The sequence below is a fragment of the Fragaria vesca genome, linkage group LG2 (assembly GCF_000184155.1).
Source record: "Fragaria vesca subsp. vesca linkage group LG2, FraVesHawaii_1.0, whole genome shotgun sequence".
Lineage (NCBI taxonomy): Eukaryota > Viridiplantae > Streptophyta > Magnoliopsida > Rosales > Rosaceae > Fragaria > Fragaria vesca.
This window is the reverse complement of record NC_020492.1, coordinates 22,123,834-22,139,943: the sequence shown is the minus strand read 5'-3', so window position 1 is coordinate 22,139,943 and position 16,110 is coordinate 22,123,834. Positions and strand designations below refer to the sequence as shown.

At 37.7% G+C, this 16,110-nt stretch overlaps 4 protein-coding genes across 4 annotated transcripts in view; 3 read left to right on the top strand and 1 right to left on the bottom strand.

Annotated features, from left to right (window-relative positions):
• Positions 1 to 16,110, top strand: part of LOC101312889 (group 2 truncated hemoglobin YjbI-like) — a 771,661-nt gene that overhangs the window by 745,210 nt on the left and 10,341 nt on the right. The gene's annotated exons all lie outside the window — the stretch shown is intronic.
• Positions 2,120 to 6,814, top strand: LOC101294037. The gene is made up of 15 exons (XM_004291186.1): positions 2,120 to 2,426; positions 2,842 to 2,969; positions 3,080 to 3,145; positions 3,225 to 3,338; positions 3,772 to 3,840; positions 3,932 to 3,988; positions 4,504 to 4,557; positions 4,629 to 4,691; positions 4,806 to 4,868; positions 4,976 to 5,140; positions 5,224 to 5,379; positions 5,796 to 5,876; positions 5,988 to 6,049; positions 6,185 to 6,305; positions 6,423 to 6,814. The coding sequence occupies exons 1-14, from the start codon at positions 2,249 to 2,251 to the stop codon at positions 6,258 to 6,260; spliced, it is 1,332 nt and encodes a 443-aa protein (XP_004291234.1). The 5' UTR covers positions 2,120 to 2,248; the 3' UTR covers positions 6,261 to 6,305; positions 6,423 to 6,814.
• Positions 6,957 to 9,484, bottom strand: LOC101306109 (NAC domain-containing protein 100-like). The gene is made up of 4 exons (XM_004291227.1): positions 9,394 to 9,484; positions 8,908 to 9,175; positions 8,298 to 8,569; positions 6,957 to 7,788 (listed from the first exon to the last, which is right to left on the bottom strand). The coding sequence occupies exons 2-4, from the start codon at positions 9,083 to 9,085 to the stop codon at positions 7,180 to 7,182; spliced, it is 1,059 nt and encodes a 352-aa protein (XP_004291275.1). The 5' UTR covers positions 9,086 to 9,175; positions 9,394 to 9,484; the 3' UTR covers positions 6,957 to 7,179.
• On the top strand, positions 14,288 to 16,094 carry LOC101311725 (tRNA (guanine-N(7)-)-methyltransferase-like). Its single transcript, XM_004291247.1, has 2 exons — positions 14,288 to 14,413; positions 15,084 to 16,094. Exon 2 carries the CDS (start codon positions 15,099 to 15,101, stop codon positions 15,855 to 15,857), a length of 759 nt encoding a protein of 252 aa, XP_004291295.1. The 5' UTR covers positions 14,288 to 14,413; positions 15,084 to 15,098; the 3' UTR covers positions 15,858 to 16,094.

Below are 16,110 nucleotides of genomic sequence, written 5' to 3'. Positions count from 1 at the left end.
AGGTTAGCGTGGTTAGGGCCGTGTGATTAACGGAAATTTAAACGAGGAGATTGTGAAGGCGTGGCGCAAACCTAACCGCCTTAATTTGGGAAAGGTCGGTGTTGAATTTTCGATTGTCGTTGATTGTTGGGATTTAAAGGCTTTAAAAGCTGATAATTATTCGAGGCCTACCACATAAACGACATGTTGTTTCTATGCGATTAGGCACACACCAAGTTGGACTTGTCATATGTTGTGACGCATACTCTTACGATGTAGCAGTTTGTCTAGGGCTTCTAATGGTTCAACATGTGGATTAATTGTATGTTTAAGTGATAAATGCTTAGAAAAGTGAGGAATGCGACTATTACCAAACAAATAGTAATAGATTGACTAGTCATGAAAACCTCAAGAGGAAAATTTGGGGAGCCATTATATTATAAACATATTTTTCAACGTACGATGATGATGCATTTTGTAAAGGCTACATACATTGTTAATAAACTTATATTTCTTCCAATCAAATTCAATGGGGGAATTTTCAGAGGAACCCTTATGCCTTCGATTGACAAAGTCCAACCATCCAAAATGGGAATTTTCGAAGCTAACCTTTCAAATCCAAGAGGTTGAAACTTCCCAATATTTGCATTTTGCTATAACGAGTACAAGCATGATCAGAGTTTTGGAGATTGTAGGGTTTGCCACCTAAAGGGGGACATATGAAACTGTAATTGGGAATGAAGTTATTCAATGAGAGACTGAACATGGAGGCGATGCTTCATAACACATGGAGGCAACCTTTATTGCTGGCATTGACCTTGTTCCAGCGTGTACAGGCTCCGACACTCACCTACAGTTAGATTTGAGGTATGAACTGAGTCAATGTATGGAAATGGAAATGGAAAGTATGGGTTCGAGTCTTGATCTTTCTTTTCTTTGGTGTATGGTTGCAGGTTGTCATGTATATGCATCATTTTCTCATATCACAATTTCATCGAGAGTTGGAAAAACTACATAATTGATGATCATATTGCCCGGTCATGGCGTCATATCAACATTGTTCATTGCCTCAATAATTGTTACCTGACAATTGTTTGCTTTTTTGGATGAGACAAACAACTTAAAAGCTACAACTGTCCATAGTAAGTCGAACTCACATTCTCATAACATTTCACTTATGAATATGAGATATGACACTAGATGATACCAGACACTTTTTGTTTGATCGCAATGAAATTAACTTACGTGTCGAACAAAACAACATATACTTTTTTATCTCAGTATTTACCATTTTGGGCATTCACTAGTTATTTTTAGGGTAAAATATTGTATAGTCTTTATGATTTGAAGTCGACATCTGTTTAGTCTTTATGGTTTTTTTAATTTGAATAGTCCTTAAAGTTATGATTTTTCATCCAAATAATCCTTATGGTTCTATTTTAATCTGAATAGTCCTTAAAGTCATGATTTTTCATCTAAATAGTACTTATGATCTTTAACTGAGAAAATTGTCAGAATGACTATTTAGATGAAAAATCATGACTTAAAAGACTATTTGGATGAAAAATTGTGACTTTAAAGACTATTCAGATTAAAATAAAATCACAAAAACTAAACAGATTAAAAATTAAACAAATTTTTATTTTTACTTTATAACAAACACGTAGGGCTGTTGAAAGTTTGGACTCTCTTTATTGGACTAAAGTCCATGCTAGAATTTCTTTTTTTTGGGTCTGAATAAAAAGTCCATGCTAGATTGGATCTCCATTAATTTTACACATTATTATTTTAGGTGATACTCTTTTGGTTTGTAGCTAGTTGTTGCCTTTGTTTAAACCAAAGCGAGGCACGACCCACCCACGAGGCACGACCCCTTCCCCAAACTATATTATTTATTTCCCATCTTTTTTTCTTTTTACTCCCTTTACTTTTCCCGGCTGCCCGTCGCTAAGATCACCTACCCCCACCAACCCAACTTTGTAAACCACACACCACGCAGGTACCACCGTCGCCACGTGTCTTCAATCCACGCCCTTCTTTCACCTTTCCCCTTCCTTTCCTGATCACCACGTGCCCGTCGCCGGAGAATCAAACCGCTACCGAAAGCTATATAAAAAATATAAATTCTGGATTAATTTTAGACGCTCATTAATATTTTACACGTCTAAATTCCAAAAAACAAAAAACCTGGAACTCAAAAACCCCAAAAACAAACTCATATATTCACACTCTCTCTATCTGAGTTTTTGTGGATGCGATTTTCGAACCTATGGCGTCCTCAAAGCTCTTGATTCTCTCAGTCTTTCTAGCCCTAATTTTCACGCAAATTAGGGCCGACGCTTCAGTCGGAGAAGACGAGCCACTGGAAGTAGTCCGATCGGACGGCCCTGATTCCTCCGCTCTGAAGATCGAGTTGGATCAGCTCAAGTCGAAGATCCACTCGCTTGGTTAGTATTTCGCTACTCTAGGGTTTTGTTCGTACTGAGATTCTTTCATTTTGCTACTGTGAGATTTGCCTCGGTTTCATCGCTCGCCAAGTAGATGATAGTGAAGCTTGAGATCTTTCGGTTTTCTAGTTTTGAAGTGATGAAATTTAGTTTCTGTTGCTAGTTTAGGGAATCTGATTCTTTGAGGTTAACTTTGTAGAGGTTTAGTTACTTTTGACTAGAAGTAATGTTCAGAATGTCAGTATATTTCTGAGGATTAATCGATAATGTTGTGGCTGAATTAGAATCAGTGTTAGCGAAACAGTTCTCGTAGTTGTTTTTGTTACTCTTTGAATGCAGTGATAGTTGCATTGTATGTGTTTAAGGGATGCTTGTGCTTATTTGCTAACGGTTTCTATTTTTGGGATTTTTGAAGAATCTGAAGTAGATGAGAAAGCCAAGCAACTGCAGAGTAAGGATGAGATAGTAGCGCAGAAGAGTAAAATCATTAAAGTGAACTCGGATGTCATCACGGCTCTGCAGAAAGAAGTTGATTCTCTCCAGGTTGGGCCCATTTTTTGTATTCGAATATTACTCCATTGTTGAGTATAAGTGTCTCGTGGTAAAAAAAATAAAATAAAATTAACTTGTTCATGCTGTGTTATTGTCTCTAGAAAAAAGGGTCGCGGGATGCTGAGGTTGACAAGGCTCATGCACGCGCTGGTGAATTAGAGAAGCAGGTTTGATATAGTAAAGTGAAGTGCCTAGTCCGTGAAAACTGAAAACCACCACATTGTAAATTCAATCCCCCTTTTGCAGGTTGACCAACTGGCAAAGGAATTGGAAGCACAACATAAAGAGAAAGAGGCTTTGGAAGCCCGAGCCAATCAAGCGGAGAAGAAGATTGATGTGTTGCTTTTAAAGATAGATAAGGTGAGTTGTTGATTTCTCATTGGAGAATAAAGCCATGCTGTATGTGCTCATCAAAAGACTTGCTAGTGATGCTGCTTAAATAATGAATTATACTTGTTGCTTTCACTTAAGTGTTCTTTGGGTGGTTACCATGTCATCAGAAGTCTATGTACATCTTTATGAGGTTTCCTGACTCACTTTAGTTCTGCCATTATACTCAGTACTTAGTACCATCTCTCCTCTGTTATGTAACCATAATTGTTGATGCAAATGTTTTTCTATGGATTCTAAACTTCTAGTGGTTAAAACAAAGCAAATATTACATATTTTTAAGGTTACTATTTTCTTCTATTTTTGCATGGTTTTTATCTTATTTTTTATTTTGACATTCTGTAATAATATGTTGTACAACATAAAGTTGGGGATGCTGAATGATGTAGCTACTTCTTCACAGATTGAGAAGACTAATGAGGAACAAAAGACCAAAATTCGAAAGACTGAGCGTGCTCTTAAAGTTGCTGAGGTAATTTTTAGGTGCTCTATTAAAAGCATATAGTATTCTAGATGTTGGTTATGGCGCTTATCGGCCATCTATCTTCCATGTTCATCTTCAGGAAGAAATGTTGAAGGCAAAGTTTGAGGCTACTTTGAAAGCAAAAGCATTAACAGAGGTATGGATTAGATAAATATTGTTTTTCACTCTTACTATATGCAGTTGTTTTTATGTTTGTTTGTGAAACCCATTTCACCCCTAAACAATGTTCGTTATGAGCCTGTTGGGAACTTGGGAAATTCTTCGTACTATTTCTTGAGAGTAGAATGATAAGCTTTTCTTTAAGCTTATCAGTGCATCAGAATTCCTTGAGATCCTAAACAAAAAACCGGCTCACTTGAGTATTTCTGGCTGTAATTTGAGTCATGACTGCTGCATCCGTCTTTATTAATGCATCTGAATTTGCAGATAAGTTTGGTAATCGTCTGCAATTGTTTAGTTAACTTATCGGAGTTTCTTTATTTGATCATGAAAACTTTAGGTCTTGACACCCCTGTATTTTCTGGTAGCCATATAGGTTCATACAACTTTCCTCTTCTATCATATATTCATTTTGTATTGTAGAAATGTGATTTGGTTTTGTTAGCATAATTTGTGCACTTTAGCCCTGATGCATGGTGTGAATTAAATCAGGTTCATGGTGCATGGCTTCCACATTGGCTTGCTGTTCATTTTGGCTATTGTCAGGTAAACTTAAATCCATTTTACTATTTTAAAGATCTTTTTATCAAGGAGTTGAAGTTATTATCAACTTGCAGGACTTTGTAGAGAAACACTGGAATGAGCATGGAAAACCTGCTGCCGAGGTGGTGATTCAGAAGGTATTACAATTGATTGCAGAATGGCGATTTGAAGACTTTGCTCTTTCAATAGTTATACTGATTGGAAATCATGTCCGCATGTTAACTGACAAGCTTCATATTTGTAACTTTCAGGCCCTGGAGAAAAAAGCTCAAGCTGGGAAGTGGGCTGAACCCCATGTGGAAGCAGTTAAAACTGTAAGCTAACTTGCATAGTTTCAATTTCAGTTTCAGTTGATATTGTGGTTTTTGTCTACTAAACTTAAGTTTCCTCCCTTTTACCTTCGCCGTCTGATCTATTGAAGAAATGGGTCCCAGCAGTCAAGGAACAGTGGTCAGTTTTGAAAGAATCTGTTGAACCTCATGTGCAATCACTAAAAACAAAGTCTATTGAAGCTTACAAGACATCAAAGAGTACATTAGCTCCGCATGTTATAAAAGCACAAGAATGTGTTGATCCCTACTTTCAGGCCAGTATCTGTCATGTCCATATTTTTCTTTTGTGTGTTAGCTTTGTTACATGCAGCTCACAACAGTGTTTTTGGGGTGACAGGAGGCAAAAAGGTTCAGCAAGCCATATGTTGATCAGGTAGCTACTGTTGCGAAACCTCATGTTGAAAAAGTTAGAGTGGTGTTAAAGCCATATACAAAGCAGGCAGTTCAGGCCTATGAGAAGTTTCTCAAATCCGCTTCAACATATCATCATCAGGTATCAGCATCAATCTGGCAAGGCCTACCATTCATTATGCGACTGCTTAATGCTAGTTGTTTCTAAGGTGGACTAGAATGTGTCATATTTCTCCCTTTTCTTTTCCTCATTAGATGCCCAAAATAGTATTTGGAATATGTGACTGTTATGTTCATCTTGACCTAATATGACTCATTTGTCTAAAATCTCTTATGTAGTATTGATTGCATCAAACAAATGGCCCTTTTACTTTCCTGAACGATACAAGTTGTGTGATGTTTGCTTCTTTGTTTTTATGCTTTACTATTCTTCTCTAGAAGTGCTGCCCAATGCTGTTTCAATATGCAATCTTGTTATTTGTTTCTACTTTCAAATCTTACTGGATGCACCCTTATCTAAAGCCCATAGCTTATTGTATTTATATTAACTTCTTCAAGGTTCAAACCATTGTACGAGAGAAACTGAAAAAGCATGAACTGACAAGACCTCTTGCTACAAAAGAGTTGGAGTGGTTTGCGGTATGTGTTGTGCAATTTTTTCTTTTGCAGTTTCTTTTTTCTTTCCTTTTTCTTTTTATTTGAAACTTTATGTTAACTACCTGACACCAAGTAATAATTTCAATCTTGCAGGCCTCTGCTTTGTTGGCGCTTCCGATCTTAATTCTGTTCAGAGTTTTATCTTCACTCTTCTGGTTCGTTTCTTGACTATTTGTTTATTCTCATTAGGTTTGCTGGCTGAGATGGCAACTAAGCTTCTAAGATTCCGTTTTCATAAACAAAAAGCTATCGCAATCTTAGTAACTTGCTGATCACAAATTTATGTGCAGTACAAAGTCAAAGAAACCTGTAAGGAGTACCCACCATTCCCGTCGCAAGGCCAAAAGGGGTCATCCAGACAAGTAGATTGCTGCTAGTTTGTTCACAAGACTCGTTTCTGGAATGGTTGCGGTATACTTTTCAAAACAGAATGCGCCTCTCCTCAACAACAATGATGTCTCATTTTGCTAATATGACATTGATGTCGATGTTGCTTTACTTAGTAGTCAGTGCTTTCATTGCTTGCAGGCTGGTTTGTGCAGTGGCAGGGGTATATGTGAAGCTATATTTTGTTTTCGATCTGATGCAGCCCTCGTGTTGTTCAAATCTTTTGCTTCATGTTAGAATGTGGCATTACCTACGAAATCGACACATTCAGATACGTCTAGGAGGAGGGACATCTAGGAGTTCATGTAGCATGGGCAGTCTGTTTATGTTGTTATGGGGTGTATTTTATTATTTATCTTACAAATTCTCAGTCCAGAAGACTGTCAGGTGTCTCACACGGTTCACTCTGAATTAAAATATTTGGTGGTTAGTTTTATTTACTGATTGTGAAAAATTATGAAAAATCAAATATTTTAAGTGCTGTGGCCAAGAAATTTATTATTGATTCTTGTAAGCATGTTGATTTCACAGTCAGCATTGGTTTATTCACAAAGCTTTATCCCACATGTGCTGATATGTGAAAGTTCGCTAATACTCGTAGGCACGACTCTGGGTGAGATCTAACCATGATGATCAAACATGCAACTCGATCAGAAAGATGCAGCAAGAAGATTATTATTGAAACACCACTATTACCAACGCAGTGTAGTATTTAACTCTCAATTCATAATGCCCTATGAAAACGATCATACATGACCATAATTGCTGGGTATTTTACCCCATCAAGGCCCTTGAAATACGAACATATCTATCGAGTCTAACAAGAACATAATAACTAGCAACAAACTTGTCCAACTTATGCTCGATTGTTGGGATTCTCCGAGAATCTTAGACCGCCCTAATACGACGGCCAGTAGTGATCGAGATCGACGCACTGGTCGACCATGTTCATGTATCTGTTCCCGGCAGGCACATTTCCATTGTTCATGTCTATATTACCATACCCAGCTTGATCTTGACCAACAGCACCACCAGCACTAGTCATCATTGAAGAGTTAGCAACATCTTGATGATTGTTCATTGCCTGATGAGCTTGATGTATTCCAGACATGGGCCTTAAGTTAGACTGAGTTGATGGGCCCCCAAGGTTCAAATTGAGCCCAGAAATTGTGAAGCCTCCTCCTCCAAGGTTGGGGTAGCTGAACTGGGGTTGCAGCAAGGGAAGGTTCATAGGGCTACTGGTTGAACCAGTAGCAACGCCACCACCTCTCAGGACCCTGGAAAGCTCTGCCATCTCAGCGTTGGTCATGTAGCTTCTGCCGTAGTTTGGGAACTGGTGCTCATGACCAAGCTGCATTATGGGTGATTGAACTACGTTAACACTCGGACCCATTAGTTCCATGTTGTAGGGATTTGCTCCTCTTGATGAAGATGATGATTGGTTTGAGGGTGGGTACTTTTTAACACCAGCACTCTTCTGGAAGACTCGGCATACTACCCATTCATCCTGTTAATCAAACACAACGTCGATATCGATTAACACCTGGTTTGGTTTCATAGTTTTTAGGGTTCATATGGAAATATACTACTTGCATGAAACCTAGATCAAACACCAACCTACTTGCATGGAATCCCAACACAAAAACATCAGCAAATTAAGGACCCTCCAAAAGCAGTTTAGATGTAAATGATCTATTACATGCAACCACAGAAAACTTATGGTTTTAGGAAATACGTTAATACTCATTTATATGCAGCTTCATCCTATAGGTCATACGTGAAAAGATAGATATACATACATACATACATACAGAAATGTTAATTTGAACAAGCAGTCAGGATGTGGTTCGAGACCAGAGCTAATATCAAGTTAGAATATCACTTTCAGCTATCAAAAATTTATGTCGAACTAACAATTAGAATCTTTGTTTTCTTTATACATATATACGGCTTATTCTGCTAATGCATAGATCAAGATCTATATGTATGCTAAGAGACGAGAGGAGATAGAATTACCTTAGACGGTCTAAAACTGGATTTGGAATGAATGCGATATTCGTGCATAACCCAGTTGGATTTCTCTCCCCTGGGAGCTCGGCCTCTATAGAAAACTAGAGTTTTCTTCATCCCAACCAGCTCAGAGGTGGCACTGTTGAAGATCTCTTTGTCTTTTCCTGTGGTCTTCCAGTATCCAGTGTTTGTGGCTCGGTTTGTTCTCACTCCGGTTGGATATTTCCGATCTCGAAGGCTGAAGAAGTACCACTCCTTCTCTCCCATTTTCGCCTTTGCTAATTCATTCAACAACATAATTTTACTAAATTAATTAAGATTGTAGGTTAAGAATTCAGAACTCAAACTAGAGCAATTAATCCCAAAATGAAAAATAATTGATGTCAGCTATAACCCTATAAGCATAATTAATTAAGTAAGCTAGAGATGACAGATAAGAAGAGTTGTGATCCAAAAACTTTGATGATGTTTTAGGGTTTTGTTTCTATAGATCAACAAGGAATATAGTTGATAATGCTAAATCCGAGCATGAAATATTCAGTATAGGGAGTCGATCAGGGACTTCCTAAATTCATAATAAAGTTATTGGATTCAACTATATATATACGATACATACCAGGAAGTTCCCATGGTTCACATTTGTTGAGATCAACATCAGCGATTGCCCTTCCTGTGAATGTAGCATCTGATATCTTGTTCATCAGATAATACGTAATCAGTTCCTCATCTGTTGGATGAAATCGAAACCCTGGTGGCAAATTGTCCTCCTTATTTGCATGATCTCCTGTACTCATCTCTAGCAAGCTAGCTAATTGCTTTTTGCTAGATCGATCGATCGATCACTTTCTTACTTCGATCTGATTAATTCTTTAACTGGTTTCTGTCTGGATAGAAAATAACAGTATCAGACAGAACAACACAGAACCAAAACCTAACAAAAGAAAAGTTAGCCAAAAAAAGGCAAAAAACTATCTAAATTTTACTCATGCCCTATAAATTGAACAACATAAGACCCTAGCTAAAAGAGGAAATATTGGAAACTTGCAGGAGCCAGTTAGCTAGCTTTCTTGCAAGGACATAGCAGAGGAGGATATGTACGCACTTTGATCGATTAGGTTTGACACTTTCCGAAAACCAATTTTCACAACATATCAAGGTCGATCTGCTTGATCGATAGATGAGGGCTTATTCTTGTTCACCCTGCACAAGAAATGTGGAATATATATTCAAACTTGAAGTAGTATCTGTAGTGTGTGTGAAAAGTAAATGGGTGTGTTTCTGAAGCTCTCACCTACTATGGATCTTCAGACACAAGGGGCCAAGTTTAATCGTTTTAATAATACGAAGGATCATGGAAAAAATCCTTGTTTTAGGATCACACCGATTACTACATGATTTTCAACTTGCAGTACTCCTGGATAGTGAGTTGCCCAAAATGGCCTGGTAATTATAATGCTACTAAAACTACCATTAATTACTTTGCACAATTAGCTTTCAGATGTATTACGTCCATACATATCTTGCTAGCTAAAACGTTATCCATATGGAATTCCTTTGTTTGGTTAAGCTTGAAACAAAGATTCTCCTGGAAACAGTTCAGATGTTAATATCAAATTAATTGCATGAATTAATTCCTTGATAGTTTAGTCGGGTTAGGGTAATCTGTTTGTAATAACTAATGTGGGCTTGGATAGCTGAGATTAAAACAAAAAACTTAACATTTATGTCAAACCTACACCGTACAAGATCATTAAAAATAAATCAAACATTTGGATGACTTAACGTTCACCAAATTTTGTAAAAATTTGCATAAGTGATATACTCATATCGACCTACAATCTGAACAGTGGAGATGTGATTTAGTGATCGAAAAGTTTGTCAAATACCCTATCCCTATAAATATAACAAAAAAAAAATATACCCTCATTGAAAAGGGCCCTATATATATATATATATATATATATATATATATATATAGGACGGCGTTCTAAAGAGGATGTCCGCACAGCCCTTAAAATGCGAACGTCCCTCCGTTTGCCACCGTACTACGGCTCCGAAGACGGGGCGCCTCCACCCCAGCGGCCCCGGTCACTTTCCTTTCCTGGCGAGTCCGTTTTTTTTCAGTTTTCTGGTGAGATCACCTAAAAACTTCAAATAAAGTCGATTTTCGCCGAAAAAACTGGAATTTGGCGGACTCGCCCGGGAGGGAAAGTGACCAGGGACGCTGCTGGAGGCCGCTGGGGTGGAGGCGCGCCGTCGTCGGAACCGTACGGTGGCAAACGGAGGGACGTCCGCACTTTAAGGGCGTGCGGACGTCCTCCTCTGATCCGGACTGTATATATATATGTGTGTGAGTATTTGTAGGCTTGTAGCATCGAAAGCTACTTCAGAAACATATATGCAGGCTGCAGCTGATCATACTACATCAATTTAGACAAGGGTTTTTCTTTTGGGTCGAATGACTAGCCCTAGGGCAGCTTAGGTATATGCATATAAGACCAAGTCAGGATTCGCTTTTATATATATCCAGTGTTGCACGTAAACTGGCTGGGTTCAGAATCAGAAGCAGCCATAGGTCATTCATATGATCAAACAAAGCTTAACCTCCAATTTTAAAACTTAATTTCCTCTCACCAATTGGTATATACCACGTACACCACAAAGCCTCCCATCAAAATAATAATCAAGAAAAACGATCTAGGGGCTGCTGATTATATCCGAATTGCATATATGTGTTTACTGTTCAGGCTTCGCCCTCGCTCCTTTGACATAGCTAGCCTGATCTAGATCTTCCTGCTACTAAGGACGCCCTTCTCTGGGTTTATTCTATATGATCTCTATGTACGACCTAGCTACATAATGCCAGGAATGGTTTAGATTTTTATTTCTTCTAGAATAGTATCTATAATTATTCCCCTTAATTTGTCCTTGATTTATATATATGAATGTATTAAGGAAAACCCTGAAAGTAAACATAACTTTCTGTTTTGATCCACTTGTTCGTATATGCATATTTTGGCTTCTTGTTGGACAATATATGAGGTTTGGTACTTTTCTTGTTTGACAGAACTAAAGGGTTCGTTCCTGTGTTGTGGTTGCTGCTGGTAGACAGGAACTTGATCCCGGGAACAAACAATAAAATGATTTTATTTAATTTGCTCTATACGGTTGCACTGTACACCTGCAGGTGGCAAAATGAACCTTGCTTAATTTCGATCCTCGATTTCCCCACAATTCATTCTTTCTGTCGGTAAACGTCACAGTTCGTTGATACTCGATAGTCTCTTAGCTAGTCGAATATGGAAAGTCTATTAATCTTTTCGAGAACTCAGAAATTGATCGCACTTCTGGCTGGGGCAATAAACTCTCCATTCTCCAACGACTATCGATCGCCTTACAAATGGCTACACAGAACTTCGTACGTTCTTACAATTTCATACATATACTAGCTAACACTACGCAGTACGCACCAAGATTAATTGCTAGTGTCGTTAGTACCTGCTGATAAGTAAGTCGTTAATTTGGTCTGTAAATCTCCTGGGCAAAGATACGTCAACCAGTCAGTGTGACCTTAACTCTTCTGTATTATACTGACAAAGTAGGTTAGTTATGATTTTGGAAAGATTGAGAGGTTTTGCATTGATCTGATATATCGAGGACTTTTTGAGAGTTCTCATAATGTGGATCCATACAGTAGTAAACACGTACAGTACATGGTAGCGATCCATCACGATCTCCAGTTTACTTAACAAACACTTCAGTATCAAACCAGCTAGCTTATTGGTTGTGGAAGGGTCCTCGATCACACTGAGTCACTGATTACCCGCCAAGCTTAATTTGAAGACAAGTTGTTTAACGAAACTGCAAGGATGATGCTTGATTGACTGCAAGGTTTGCGCAACTGGAAAAGATCGAAAATGATCAACAGGTTTGGCTTATAGCATGTTGATCTTCAAGGATCAATAATTCATTCAAACTAATGTGATTTTCCTCTCTGTCAAAGCCTTTTATCAGCGTATGAATATCTTCTTCAGATCGAACTGACAGACATAGGTTAGTCAATGAAAATCTACTTACATGAAAATAGCAACTAGAACACTTCAATGGAATTCAGCGTCTCCTCTTGGGAGTCCATATTTTGTGACTAATTAAAAAACCCAAGTTGTGTCGAACAAGAGATTATTAGACATATTTATGATCAAATTAAGCACTTGTAAGACGTCTTCCAGTGGAACTATCAAGATGTTGATCGAGTGAAAGACATCGGTCAAAAGAAATTAAACTATGGATGAGAAAACCAATATTTGAACGAGCATCTGTCATATCCACTTCGATCAGGATTACAAAACTGCGCAGTCCAGAAATTATAGATAGTAATTAATAGAAATATATCTATTTTTGTGTGTGTACGATTTAATTAGGGTTTTGGAGGGCTGCATAAACCTACCAGTCTCATAGCAGTGTTTTGCCATGATTATGGGATATTAAGAGGATATTAGCATTATAGAGGCATGATTTTGATATAAATTGATCAAAGCTGTTAATTCTAAGCTGTTGGTAACAAATTTATTTATTTATCATGACCAGAATAACTCATGAAACCTGGATTATTATTCAAAATAATCTTGTTATGTAACCAATTATCATATTATACTAACTTACGGAACATGTAACTAAAGTAAATCAGTTTGCGTGACTGTATGAGCAAACAAAAAGGAAATTATGATTCGAATGGCTGGAAGGACACATGAACGATCATAGATACGTGTTTGATCACATTTCTAACTCGCAAATTCACTTTTTAAAATTGAAAATTTGGAACGACTTTGTCGACTTTGATAATATTAAAGTAGTAGTTGACAGGTTTGTATCAAGAGAAGACTCTCTAGAATAAATGGAAGAACCCTAAAACCCTAAAATTCATGATTGACAGGCTACTTGTCAAACACTTCAAGATAAACTAAGCAGGCTGCTGTTTGATCTCAGTTGTGTTTTACATCCTTCCATGGTGCAAAAACTGATTAAGCAACTTTTTAATTATATGTTGGAAATCAATATATAAATTATAAGTTGTTTTTTGCGAAAGGGTGCAAGAAAGAGTATACCAAGACAGCATAAGGGTGAGATATTATTGTTCCCAAAAGGTGTGCAAAATTCAAAAGAGTTGTTGCATATGATTCGAGGGAGTCCTAATATATGTACCAATTAGATGATCTAGCTAGTTTTGCAATGATAGATTTGTAGTTGCAATAGTTCTAGGTATGTGTATCAGCAGATTAAACTGATAACTAAGCACGTAATTAAGTTGCAGTATTTCGAACTCTATTTTCTTTTGTCTCTCTTGCATTTCTTGTCGAAATGAAGTCACCACACTTACGTCTATATATGCTTGGTTAAGTTAGGTTAGAATTAGGACTTTGTATACTTCCAGAGCCATTTAAGTAAGAGTTCGTATTTCCACAGCTAACCTATATATATTGAAGAAAACGATCGACTCGAAGGTGAACACGTTATATCTAATTATTTTGATCGATTCATTGAGTGCTGAAATCATATCTTACTAATTTAAAGTAGTTTTTGAACAGCACATATTTTATTACATTACGAGAAAACGATGGAGTTATATATATAAGTTACTAATATTGAAAGCTCGATTTATGTTTACATGTAGAGCTGTAATGATGACATATATATGACTAATGCATTTTTAAGCAACATGAATCCAAACAGAGTTGTCGGATCTAATAACAAATAACATACATTTCCGAAATGCGTTCAAACTACTTAGATTAAACTTACAGGAAAAAAATTGAAAAAGAAGAAGAAAAATAAATAAAACACTAATTAATCAAGGTTATGTTACGGGCCTAGGGCACTTTTAGTCAAAAACAATGGGCTAAATTCATTCGAGATACATGTGGCCCATTTTGTTAGAGAAACTTGGCAAATGGGCCGAAGAAGCCCATATTTAACATCTCTTTTCCGCTCCAAACCCCGAGTCTGCGACTCCGCAATCTGTGAATTTCAGGCGCCGACTGCCAGAGCTAGCTTGACACATCCATCTCCAAACCTTCAGAAGTCAGAACCTTTCCAGGGTCAACTCCAACACACAACATACTAAGGTATGTCTTCATAATCTTTGAAACTAGTTGCTCTCTTTGTTTCTGATTGTTCTGTGCTGTGCGGCCGTGATTAGATTTTTCTTGTAACACAGTGAGAATTGATTCTGAAATTTGGAAGGGTTTTATTAGTTTTGGATGTTCATCTTGCTTTTGGATATGTTGAACTTCTGCTATTAGATATGCCCACCACAGCACCACTGTTTGTTTTCAATGGTAGAGATGGAACAGAAAACCCCATATTTTTGTTTTCAGAGTAATGAGGCAGTATGGATCTGGAGCTAAGTTAGGTTAGATACTGTGACTACCTGTAGAGCTAGATTGACTTCAAACTAAGTGGAATAGAATTTTCGTTATTTGTTTCTGCTGTAAAAATGAAGCTCTTTAGTTTGTGAATGGTTCTCTTCTCTTTTCTCAATTGGTCTTATCTGCTACCCAGAATGGCAAAATATGTTGCAATTTAAACATTACAGACCCAAATTCTATGCTTTTCTTTGCAGTGTTCGTCTACAATGTTCATTGCATTGAGATCTACATCGTTCAGATGAGACTTGTTTCAATAAGACTTGTCTTGCTAAATGTTGTTTGATATTAGGTTTTTAGTTGGTTTTGCTATTATGTTCCCCTTTATACTGAGCTTGCGGTCCTTAAGGTTGCTACTTCTCTTCTGCAGTTTGCTGAAATAGTCATGTTGGAAAACAAAGTACAGTCAACTCATAGCAAGTCCACTGGTCTGCCTCGGAAGCGGTTCTACCGAGCAAGAGCACACAGTAACCCTCTGAGTGACTCTCACTTTCCAGTACCTGTCGCCCCAAGTCATGTGGATTACTCTCTTCATTATCCGCAGCTCTTCCCATCATCTGATGTAGCTGGTAGTTGCAAAAAGATTCAGTTTGCAGATATTGGCTGTGGTTTTGGGGGGCTTCTGATTAGCCTGTCAACTCTTTTCCCCGAGACTCTGATGATTGGAATGGAGCTTAGGGATAAGGTGACAGAGTATGTCAAGGAAAGGATTTTGGCTCTAAGGGTGACAAACCCAGGTCAATACCAGAATATCTCCGTGGTTCGCACTAATTCCATGAAGTACATCCCAAACTACTTTGAGAAAGCACAGCTGTCAAAGATGTTTTTCTTGTTCCCAGATCCTCACTTCAAAGAGAAAAACCATCGTCGTAGGGTGATCAGTCCATTCCTGCTGGATGAGTATGCTTATGCTCTAGAAGTTGGTGGCATCATTTACACAATCACTGATGTTGAAGAACTCGGAGAGTGGATGAAGACTTGTTTAGAGAATCACCCTATGTTTGAAGCTCTCACAAGTGAGGAGCTCGAAGCAGATCCAGTCACAGAGCTCTTGAGTTCTGCAACCGAGGAAGGACAGAAGGTTGACAGAAACGGGGGACAGACTTTCCGAGCAATTTACAGACGCATTGCTCCATCCCTATGATCTTGGTTGTTCTGTACCAATAGAATGATTGATTAACTTGGAATTGTTGTAGTCTTCTCTTTCATTTGCTCAGCTTGCAGCTCCCAAATTAGTCTCTACAAGGATTATGTGCTTTATGAATTCTTTGATCTCCTAATTTTGTTCAAGTTATACATGGTCTTCACTTTACACTACTATCATTCTCAAACTTGATGGATGGATCCATCATTGATCATAGTTACAATTTGGTCTAGTTAGCAATATAATCTGTAAC

Coding starts and splice junctions, on each gene's coding strand:
- LOC101294037 (XM_004291186.1), top strand. CDS start 2,249: ATGGCGTCCTCAAAGCTCTTGATTCTCTCAGTCTTTCTAGCCCTAATT. Junction 5,877..5,987: donor AAGAGTTGGAGTGGTTTGCG/GTATGTGTTGTG, acceptor TCAATCTTGCAG/GCCTCTGCTTTGTTGGCGCT. Junction 6,050..6,184: donor GTTTTATCTTCACTCTTCTG/GTTCGTTTCTTG, acceptor ATTTATGTGCAG/TACAAAGTCAAAGAAACCTG.
- LOC101306109 (XM_004291227.1), bottom strand. CDS start 9,085: ATGAGTACAGGAGATCATGCAAATAAGGAGGACAATTTGCCACCAGGG. Junction 8,570..8,907: donor TGAACCATGGGAACTTCCTG/GTATGTATCGTA, acceptor TGAATGAATTAG/CAAAGGCGAAAATGGGAGAG. Junction 7,789..8,297: donor CCAGTTTTAGACCGTCTAAG/GTAATTCTATCT, acceptor TTTGATTAACAG/GATGAATGGGTAGTATGCCG.
- LOC101311725 (XM_004291247.1), top strand. CDS start 15,099: ATGTTGGAAAACAAAGTACAGTCAACTCATAGCAAGTCCACTGGTCTG.